At 30.8% G+C, this 12,229-nt stretch overlaps 1 protein-coding gene across 1 annotated transcript; it reads right to left on the reverse strand.

Annotated features, from left to right (window-relative positions):
* Positions 1 to 597: 597 nt before the first annotated feature.
* On the reverse strand, positions 598 to 11,945 carry LOC140448641 (protein takeout-like). Its single transcript, XM_072541739.1, has 6 exons — positions 11,792 to 11,945; positions 6,958 to 7,047; positions 4,437 to 4,575; positions 4,098 to 4,231; positions 2,774 to 2,923; positions 598 to 1,005 (listed from the first exon to the last, which is right to left on the reverse strand). The coding sequence occupies exons 1-6, from the start codon at positions 11,892 to 11,894 to the stop codon at positions 851 to 853; spliced, it is 771 nt and encodes a 256-aa protein (XP_072397840.1). The 5' UTR covers positions 11,895 to 11,945; the 3' UTR covers positions 598 to 850.
* Positions 11,946 to 12,229: the final 284 nt, after the last annotated feature.

Below are 12,229 nucleotides of genomic sequence, written 5' to 3' on the forward strand. Positions count from 1 at the left end.
ATACAGGTAAGGCGACAGCACCGCTCCCGTACTCCTGCCTCCATGGTTGCGACTTTGGACAGAGTTGACCCCATTCGAACTCTAAATCTTCTGTTGCCTAGGTATAATGCAAGGAGACATGTCATCGCTTCACTGTATCTGTGTTCATTTATTTTAAACAGCAAGTCTTCGCGCCAAACTCTGTCAAAGGTCTTATTGACATGAAGAACGGCGACTGCTATATACATTTTTTCATTTGAACTCTTTTGTTGTATATTCGGTAAGTCGTAGTACTTGGAGTTCGCATGAATGTTCGTCCCTTCTTCTTCTTAGAATTCTCCCTGTTATTTCCACCTCTTCTGTGGACTCTAAGTCTTTGTTGAGATGGTAGTTATTTCTATATGCCATTTCTAGCGTGTCTTTTGGTACTTCCGTTTTTTCTTCTTCTATATATACAATTCCATTCTCTCTACGTAAGGATAGAATTGGCTTCCTATCTTTCCGTAATACTTTTTCTAGTTGTTTCTTGATATCTTTATTTAGTTCGTTGACAATTCTTTTGTCATCGATTTTTGTTCTTCTGGCTCCCAGCAAAATTTGTTATAAATTAAAACGAAATTGTGAGCTAATTTAGAATTTTATTAGAATAAATATTTTCGGTTGTTACAATTTTTAATGCAAACTATTAAGCAGTTAATTTGTTTTATTGATATACTTAACAATATAATAAAATAAACTGGGCAAATTGCTTATAAGTAGATACTAAAAGATTTTTTATAAAACGTTTTCCATCTACTAATAAATAAAAAACAATTGTAATCCTTTTACTTTCTCTTAATGTATTGTTCATTAGACAAAACGTGTTATTAGTTTAATCATCTAAAAATAAAAAGCGTATGGGTATTCTGGTGAATACTTTTGCGAATAGATCATCGTGAATAATCAACAGAGTCTGTTTCACTGAGTCTCTCAGATCTTCGTCTACAACTTCCCAGTTTTCGTTAAGCACCTGATTTATCCTATCACCTAAAAACAGCATAGCTTTAATAATATTATATACAAAATATTTAATTATGGCTATTAAGTTGCGGGTATATTATTTTAGCATTTCTATTTCCTTTCATACATGTTAAAACACCGAAAAATATTTTCAATCTTTTTGCGTCACAGATTTATTTTATAAATATTTTTAGTTTTGTTTATATTAACACAAATTACATTCCTTTGATCGTGATGCCGCCTAATTAAATATCCACTTAGAATGGTAAGAACATGATGCGGGGAAAAGAATTATATCACTCTTGGTGGAATCGCTGCCAAAGTCAGTAGGTTTCATTGTTTAGTCCGGATTGCTTTCTAATTCATTATTGTGTTGTTTGTTGTTCGTTTTTGTTTGTTTTGTGTGAAAGTAGGGACAGTGGTAACAAGTGGAGGTGGACGTTGACGTTTTTATCGTTAACGCAACCGAACCGACTTTCGTAAACAAGTAACTAGTTGATTGTTTACCAGTAGTTTCAAATAAGCCAGTATATAAACAAACATAATGGCTATTATCGTTTATGTGTATATTTATTGAACTGAAAGAAACTAATGAAGGATATATTTATTATAACTTGAAAAATAAACTAAACAATACAAATAGTAAATCCTACTTACTTTTACATTATACGTTATTAATAAACCTCGAATCGTCTAAATTAAAAATCTGGTTTAATTTTAAATAAAAGAAGAACACGGGTAACAAGAAAAGTGGAAAAACTTATGTTTCTAAATATCAATTTATACGATTCGCGGTTTAATAATGTGTAATGTAAATGTGAGTACTATTTACTATTTGTATTGTTTAATTTATTTTTCAAGTTATAATAAATATATCCTTTGTTAGTTTCTTTCACTTCAATACATATACACATAAAAGATAATAGCCAATATGTTTGTTTATGTACTCGCTTATTTAAAACTACTGGTTAACAATCAACTAGTTACTTGTTTACGAAAAACGATTCAGTTTCGTTAACGATAAATATGTCAACGACCCGCCTCTAGTTTCTTAGGTATAAACTGGATTGGAACCAGAGATATGTGTAAAATATCTCTGATTGGAACTAATCGTCTCACTAATGGGTGTCTATGAAAAATGTAGAGGAGAGACCAAGGGGAAATATAATTGTTATCTTTGTCTATTCGCTGAAAATATGATTTTATCTCTGTGTTAGATATCCTGATTTTACCATACCGACCATAAACTTTTACCTACACTGTATATATATATATATATATATATATATATATATATATATATATATATATATATATACATAACTGAAAATCCTATAGTTGGCTGTATACCATAAATCATAAAAACTTTTATTTAACAAGTCCTTTATAGAAAGTATAATTTTAACAATGCCCTTTCGGGTTACCCCAAAGAATGTTTTTGGACTAATAATTCCATCATCACTGCAGTTACCAGGTATACATAGGGGAAGTCACTAAATATGTGGGTAAAAAACCCTTCAATTAATTTTATCTACAAATATGCATTAATTTACAAAGTTTACATCATATTAAGGGTTTTACCCACATATTTAATGGCTTCACTCATGTGTACTTTGTAACTGGACTGATGATGGACTTATTAGTTTGAAAACGTTCTGTGATGTAACCCGAAAAGGCATTTTTTGAATATATATATATATAACTTTTATATAGGATTTTCTACACAAAAGTTTTTTTAATAAATACTAAGATATAGACAGAAAAAAATAACTATGGAATGTACATTTCTACTTACTAAGAACACGATCTCCTTTGATGACATCTTTAAAGTAGTATTTGACATGTTTAAGTTTGTAGTCAAAATTGCTTTTAACTATTTTAGCGTGTTCTTCACCGTGTCTTTTTTCTAAAGTCCATTCAAAATCGTACGTGTAAATACCATCAGCTGAAATAAAATGTGTATAAAAACATGTAAATATATAGCAATGGTCAAAGAATTAAAGCAAAAATACAGACACTATTTAACCTGTCTCTCGAATATGTGATAAGACAGCTGAATATACGAAAAGGTAATATCGTAACAAATAAATCAATACAGACTGCCGCTGATATCAGCATTATGTCTCGCAGAACAAAAGAGGCGGCAAAAATATATCCCCAATTAAAAACAGGGGCAGAAGAGATCGGTCTAGAAATAAATATTCAAAAGATAAAAAAGTTTAAAAATATGGCTGAAAACCAGAAGAGTGTTCACATGAAAACTCTGCAAACTGACAATGGTGGAGAATTTTGTTCAAAAAAATTAGAAAGATTTTTAAGTGTAAATTATACATTAAAAACCAATTTCTACACTCCTGAACAAAATGAGTTATCCTAACGTTTGAATCGGCAATTGTAGAAAATGCAATGTGTCTTTTGTTTGATGCCAATCTTAAGAAAGTTTCTTGAGCTGAAGCTAAAACTGTTTACTTAAAAAAATAGATATTTGGCTTCTGGTTTAAACAAAATACCGTTTAAAATGTGGACAGAATGGAGATGTTTGTTTTTGGGCTTCCGGGAGGATACGTGATCGCGGAAAGAGCAGGAAATTTTTAGAGTGTTTTGTGTGTTAGAAGGGGGGCCGTTGATAGTTCTAAGGGTAAAGTTCCTGTTGAGAGTTTTTATTCTCTCAATGATATATATAACTCTAACTGATAATGCAGACAAAAATATGTTAAATAAAGTAAATAATTAAAAAGATTATGGAGAACTCCAGTGCATTTTACCGTGCCTTTTACTACAATGAAAGGTTTTCTGCGAATTCCAATAATCGTTTAGAGGTGTAAGTTGGTTGAATGTACTGTAGCTGATGTGTTAGCTAAAAGTCTAGTTGCTGAAAAGCTGCACAGATTATTGAAACTGTTAGGTATAGGTAACCTATAAATTTTGTTTTGTTGGTAAGTGGGGGTGTTAAAATAATGATATTAACTAAAAAAAAAATTTGTCATATGTCATTTCCAGGAAGTTAAGATTGGTACAATTTAAACTGTCAATTGTATTGACTTTTGGAACAAAATAAAGTTAATATTAACTGAACACTAAACTGATGCGTTTCATTAATAAGTTTTAACAGTACTTACATAAAGTTAGGTTCGCAGGTCCATCTCCATTAAGGGCAAAAATGAGAATGTGACCTTCCACTTTGTATTCTGCTGTGATGACTAATGTGGGTATCGTGCTTAGAACGTGTGCCTTGCGTTTTTCAAAGTCGACACTAAAAATTTTTTTAAAATATAAAGATAGCATAAAGTTGTATTTGTAAGTCATTACACATTTAAAACAATAAAATCTAGTTTTATTTCTATTAGCGCAAAGAATAAACATGACTAAGAGAGAAAAAACAAAAAACTAATCAAGCATTCAATAGGGACACAATTCTATTATTAATAATAAGAAAGATCCATTTCAGAAATACTTACTCTATAACCAAAGGTTTGACGTGTTCTAATCCATAAACTTTAATATTCTTTAAAGTTACTTTAAAGTCATCGCTTCCTCTAACTTCGATTAACGGTATATCCATTGGAGAAAATGATGGCAACCCGAGCTTTCTATCGCCTAAAACAATCGATAAATGTTTTGTAGATCTCCTATTGAAAAATCCGAATCGACAATAACTAAAAGTGAATTATTTAAACACAACAAACTGTAATAAACGTATAAACGAATTATTATGGTATACTATTATAGTCTATGTATTTCTTATGTTAATTAAAGATCTAGTAATAATTTAATAATTTGATAGAAGTCCAGCTGGTTCCTAAAAAAACTGATACGACTCTTAAAGCGTGTTTTGCTCCTTTATACTTTCCTTTCAGTATAGTTGCTTCTATCACGTTGTTCAATAATTTTTTATCGCTAACCGTGTGCCATTGCAAAGACGCGGTAGGTTGATATTTCTTAACCAGCGAGTTTAAAAATTCAGGCTGATAGTTGACTACATCGTGTTGGTTAGTAGCTGAATCAACTGATTTATATATCCTCAAATCGCCTGTAATTTGTTCTTGAATTTTGAAATTTAATTCATTTACATCTATGTTTTTTTGCAGCCAATATAGCCCGTTCGCTCAACCAATCATGGTTTCTGTAATTTTAAGCAACATATGGAAACATCTTCTGAAAACAAATATCGGTTTGTTTGACAGATGTAACGACATGAAAACTGATGCAATTTATGTCGCGTTCCGAAACTAAAACAAAAGAACAAATATTGCGAGTACAATCAAATCTATAGCTCTTACATTTTTTGACTTTTCAATTTCGTCGGGTTCACGATATTATCCCTTTTGTGTGAACGCATTAGATCCTCCAACGCGAACACGCACACACACGAACGCGCACAAACATACATTGGATTGAATTTAAACTTTGTGCAGCGACAATAAAGCGCAAATTGAATCTTCGACGTTAGGCACACACCTACTCTACATTTAGTTAGAAAATATTTGTACGGGAAAAATAAAACGGCTATTTTAGGGTTTTCCCGAAAATTATTCCAATTTTTCATGCCGTAAAAACCATCCTTAGACTTCAAGGAACATTTTAAAAAAGAATTGTTAAGATTGGTCCACACGTTGTTGAGTTATGCGCTTACCAACACATTTTGCGATTTATTTTTATATTATAGATAATAAGAAAAATAACAACAACCCCGTTTTATGTAAAACCTATCATTTATATACTCTTATAAAATGCAGGAATTCAAAATAATATCAAAATTTAAACCTTAATAATTATTAGAATTTATGAATTAACATATGTAATCAATTGTTTGTTGTTTGTTTGTTTATTTTATTATTTGTCTGTGATAATAAATATAATATGATGTCAGACCAATCAAATACACTTCCCAAAGTCCCAAAATGATCAAATCATAACAGTGTTTTTAGGAACCAGCTGCCTATAGTATATTTAACGATTTGCGACAGCCAATTGTCCACTCTATTGTGTAGTATAAACAGTACGAAAGTAAATTGCTCTAGTAATCAAAATATGAAACAAGCAATCTCTAAATTGCATTAAAAAAATTCTTTTATGATCTTTTTTTACACTATTAGACCCGTTAAGTTAGCTCTTACTTAATTGAATTTAATTTTTATTTAATTTTAAGTAATTGTGTTTAACTTGATTTTATTTAATTTTATTTAAAGTTATTTAGTTTTAATTTTATTTTATTTTAAACGTCATTTTTGTTTGTTAAACGTCATTTTATTTTTATAGTAAGTGTATGTGTATATCTTACTCAATAACGTAAAATAATATACGCCATTGATCTTACCTTACAATTACAGTAACCTATGTATATTTTTAGCAAGTTTGCGAAAAAATTAGTTACTGTGAAGTAGTAAAATTTCCGATTAAGAATATTTGAATCATCAATTTGTAGAATGAATTAGTAATAAATTAACGGTATCGTTTCAAGAATAAAATACGATTAAAATATCAAATTTTGGTAGTTCATATTACTTTCCTAGGTGGCGTAGTTACCTTACAGGACAAACAGTGTGACTTGTCATCATAGTCTTTTATATAGACAGATCATCTTATATACATAAATGTAATTTTTTTTAATTTCTTTTCATTAGTTATTAATATACGTCTTAAAGAAAGAAAATAAGCCTGGATTATTGAGATTTATTCATTTAAATTATCTGAACCTGTCTTAAATATTAAAAAAAAAATGCTAATTTTTCAAAAAATCTTAAAAACAATTTTTGCAAAAACTATTCAATCGATCTGGCCCATCTTTTGCACTCAAATCAAATACGATAAGACCCTTAAGTTCAGGTACATTTAAACAAATTTTAATAAAAAACTTATTAACAATATTCAAAACCATCGGATTTTGTTGTTTATTTTGAAATAACTTTTTGTTTAAATTCTTGTTTGATTTTGATAACATAATGATGAATTATTTTGATGATGTATAGAACCACATACCTGCAAGTAAAAATGGAATGGCGTAGTTGGCACTTTCCATGGCACAAGCGCTGAAATTGTGCTTTTTATGACAGGGCTTCAGATAGGGTGCTGAAAAATTACCACATATTAAAATAAAAAGTTTATATGTTTATATATATATATATATATATATATATAAAATAAAATTCTTCAATTTGGTGCTTTCAGAACTTATTTAGACTTAATAGTTTACACATAATAGCGTATATATAATTTACCGGTCTTCGATTTTAGTATTTAAAATCAAATAGCGATCTTACATTGTTTATATATTGTTTATAAGTAAAAAATGACATCTTTCTATGCCTTTATCAACGAGCGTCATGGGGAAATCGTTAGTTCCCTCAGTTAAGTGCATGGTTCTTTACCTCTGCGTCATTAATACCTGGCGAGATGAAACACATCAAGCACACAAGCTATATGAATATCCACATACGGATATTCATATAGCGGATATACACCACTCTGTAAAAGTGGTGTAGGACTCTGTAGATTAATTTGAATCGTAGTAGAAATGGATGTACATGTCATAAGCTTCCAAGAGATATACCCGAATTTCTCTTTGACTATAACTTTCACCCAGCTAATAACTTTCAAAATTGTATGGAAACTGTAGACTGTTTTGAGTCATTTGTAAGTAGCAGTATTGTTAAAAAACTATGCAAATGAACCGATTAAAGAGCTGGTAAATATTTTAATGATAATCCTCACACCGCCATGAAAGTTTTTGGTCTTACTTATAAAACAGTGACAACGAAAAAAATATATGTATTTATAGCAAGTTAGATTGCAAATTAGATTTTCACCACCAGAACTAATCAAAAGTAATGCACCGCTTAGCAGACTAGGCATTTTTATGGCTCTTATTAGAGATAATTGTCAAAACTTAGTGGACCCAGGACCAGTTTTCGCAATAGATGAACAACTTATGTTGTATTAACGTCGACTCCATTTACGACAGTACATAAAAAGCAAAAGAATTCGATTTGGCATCAAAGATATATGACATATCGCACATTTCAGGAACAGAAAACCTTTATTATTCCTAGAAAATAGTAGTTTATCTTTGCCAAAACCTACTGAACAGTAATCGTGAAGTGATTGTAGATAATTGATATAAATCCGTTCGTCTTTGCGAGTTTGCGTCGTGTGGGCAGATTGCAAGACTTATTGTAATACATATATTGGCAAAGATGGATATAGAAATGAACATGTTTTAAGTACGTGGAAGGAAGCAATTCAAAAGTGTAAGGATGTGCCTTGGGCAAAGTGTGTAGAATATACTAACAAATTAATTGAACAAAGATTTATTAAAGAAAAAAATGTGTGTGTCGTCTAATTCCAAAACCGGCCATTTTCAAAAAATTTTTAAAAAATTTAAAAAAATTACAAGTTAAAGATTCTTAAAAGCTTCCTTCTGATAAATGAAAAATGTTCAAAAGCAGCCATTTACCATACTTAAACTAGACTAAAAGATGAAGGTTAGTTCCAAAACCGACCAAATGCGTTAATTAGGCGGTTCTGTCACTGTGCGCGCCACCGTCAACGTGTGTTTGATAGGTTAAGTCTCACATGAAGATAGCATAGATCATTGTTTTGTTTATTTTTATGCACATCTCGTTGTAAAGTTTTAATATTCTACATTTTCAATAATCAATAATTTTATCTGCATAGATAAACTTATGGACTCAATAATTCCACAAGAAGTGCATTTAACAAGGAATAGAAAGAGAAATGAGAGCAATTGGAGGAAAACCCAGAGCAAAATACAGAGGTATTTCCAAACTTAAAATTATCAAGCGAGCTATTAAAGCCTATCGTGTCAATTATTTTGTTTGAATAGGATAATATTTGTTTTTGTATTTATTAAAGAGTGTTGTGTATGAATTTTAATGACCAATAAAACTTTTTTAGGTACCGTCCTACGGGTCCATCAAGCACCATGCAGCCATGACAAAAAGAAAATCTTTAAATACTACGAATTTACTAAAAGTGAAGTAACAAAGTTCCATCAAAAATTTTATAGAAACGAAACCAAATCAACCCAAGATTGTTTTATTTTTAAGTATGTTGATGGAAGTCAACCTCATCGTAAAGACAAGGATGTTAAAACGGTAACAACGGAATATTTTATTCCTAATAAGAGATCGAAACTGTATCGTGTATGTAGGGAAAAGTTTTTAAATATGTTAGGTGTAACTAAGCACCGTGTACAAGGAATACTTGCCCGTGTTAAGAAGCATGGAAATGTTCCATTTGAAACAAGAGGAGGAAATAGAAGAACTATACATTTTGCTCAAAAATTACAAAACGTTAAGAATGGTATTAAATTTTTGAAAGGCATAGAAAGCCACTACTGTACAAGTAAAACCGCAATTCGGATCTATTTACCAAGCGATTTGAATACTAAATCTATGTGACTCATATCAAAAACAATCTACCACAGACTTAAGTGTAAAAGAAAGCTATTTTCCTATGGTTTTTAACAGACATGCTCTACCTGCATCGAATTATTGGAAAGAATAAAATAGAAAGGGACAACCAAAAAAAAGCAAAAGCTTTTTATTCTGAGTTAAAAGACAAAGACCCATTGTTAATGACATTTTCTTCATAATGACAAAAATGAAGTTCTGCCCCGGATCCCGGATCAATCGGCATACTATACCAGGCATATATACCAGTACAACTTCACCATTGTTCAGGGTAATTCAAAAGCGCAATTGAACAAAAACAATGTGTTTATTTACACATGGAATGAAGTTGAGCATGTAAAAGGATTAAATGAAATTGCCTCTGCCGTGTTCCACAAACTACAGAACACTATCTTTAATAAAAGTATAACCCGAATAAAACTAGTATCAGATGGGTGTCCAGGGCAGAACAAAAATTCGACTGTCCTCGGGATATTAATGTTTCGGTTAAGACAACATGCTCCTGAACATTTGAGGGAAATCCAATTTATTTTTAAATAAATTTATTTACTTAATAATCACTAATGATATTCACATAATAATCACAAAAAGAAATATGGAGAATGATCAGAGGACAAAAAAAAGAGATGAACAAACTAATAAAAACGAAACAGATTCAGAAGAAAACATGGGTAGACTACTTTCGATCCCTATTTGCTAAAGGTGACGATGATGAACCACCAACACCAGAGGTGACGACAAACGAAAAATTAAATATTGAGGAGGAAGAGGTAAAGGAAGCATTAAGGAAATTAAAAAATAGAAAATCACCAGGAGAGGACAGAATACCGAACGAATCTAAAGTACGGAGAACCAGATCTGACCAAACAACTATTAAAACTAATTCAAAAAATAATAAAACAAAACAGAAATCCTCAAGAATGGAAATCAAGCATCCTAATACCTCTCTTCAAAAAGGGAGACAAATCGGACCCGGAAAATTACAGAGGAATTAATTTACTAAACACAACACTAAAATTAATAACCAAAGTGATAACAAATAAATTGAATGAAATTATAACACTAGCAGAAGAACAACAAGGTTTTAGGTCGGGAAGATCATGCACCGACGCTATATTTATAATCAGGCAAGTTCAAGAGAAATCATTAGAATACAACAAACCGGCATATCTATGTTTCGTGGACCTTACAAAGGCATTTGACCGGGTCAAATTAAAAGACGTTATCCACTTACTGTACGCAAGAGAGATACCTCTAGGAATAATCAAAACGATCGAAAATATCTACCCAAACAACACAATAAAAGTAAAAGTAGAAGAAGAACTAACCGACCCTATTGAAGCTGGCAAGGGAAATTCCCTGAGTCCTCTATTGTTCAACCTACTTATGGATGAAATAATAAAAAAAGTAAGAACTAAAAAAGGATACCAAATGGGAGAAAAACAACTTAAAATAATCTGCTATGCAGACGACGCAATACTACTCTCTCAAAGTGAAGATGATTTACAACGTATGCTGCACCAATTTAACATAACCGCCAGAGAATTTAACATGTTAATTTCCCCAACAAAGACAAAATGCATGATTACAACAGCAAATTTACTAAGATATAAATTGGAGCTGGAAGGTCAGATAATAGAACAAGTGATGGAGTTTAAATATCTAGGCATCACATTATCTAGCTACGGAAAGCTCGAAACCGAAGTGGAAGATCAAGTGAATAGAGCAAACAGAGCCGAAGGCTGCCTAAATGAAACAATATGGAGAAATAAAAATATCGGGAAAGAAACGAAAGGCAGAATTTACAAAATAGTCATCAGACCAATAATGACATACGCGGCAGAAACAAGACCTGATACAGAGAAGATAAAAAGGATGTTAGAAACAGCAGAGATGAAAACCAAGCTGCTGTAATTCTGCACCAAAATTTTAAAGCAAAACTAACATTTGACATTCTATTTATTTGATAACGTCAAAATTTATATAATCCGTGAACGGGGCTGTAGCCACTTCCTGTCACTTGCTGTTGCGTGGACTAAATTTTCCACTTATTTTGTATGCTTTAAATGATGACTCACATGTAAAGAACCATGGATCCAATTGTATATTCGATTTCTCGCAAACATCATAATATAGAGTGAAATACTAATAAAATACAATTTGACAAAATTTTTCCTATACAAATAGAAAGAAATTTAGAAAGATATAAAAAAGTGTCACGTGTTTTAGAATAACTTTTAATTGTGTATACAAATACATGACCGTTTAAATGAAAAAATTTATAATTTACATCCTAAATGTACATATAATTGTACGTGAACACCAAATTTCAGAAAATAAATATATTTTAAAGTAAAACACACATATTTTTTTATACTTACGTATATGGACAGCTCCAATAAAGGAAGCTGACTGGGAAAAAACTAACAAAACCATAAACACTGTAAACATTTTGACGATTTGCTTTATTAATGGCAAAACCATAACAATGACTGAAAAATTTATTGGAAATTTCTCAAATATATACTTAAGGACTTAGGTTATTATATTGACGATTTCTGTGGAAACGAAAACTGCCTTAATTACTTACCCATATTAATTGCTTTTCATTAGGCAGAAGTGTACATTAGAAAATTCCATTCTACTTAAAAACACAGTGAAACGTCATCCTTTAATGGTTTCGGCTTTTGGATAGTAATAAAATGTATTTTTTACTTTTTTAATGTATAAAAGGATTATACGAAATATAAACAAAAAGATACAACATTACTATAACGTGTAAAACAACCAACATACCATAAATTCTTTAATGTAAGAAA

This window comes from Diabrotica undecimpunctata, chromosome 8 (genome assembly GCF_040954645.1).
Source record: "Diabrotica undecimpunctata isolate CICGRU chromosome 8, icDiaUnde3, whole genome shotgun sequence".
Classification (NCBI taxonomy): Eukaryota; Metazoa; Arthropoda; class Insecta; order Coleoptera; family Chrysomelidae; genus Diabrotica; species Diabrotica undecimpunctata.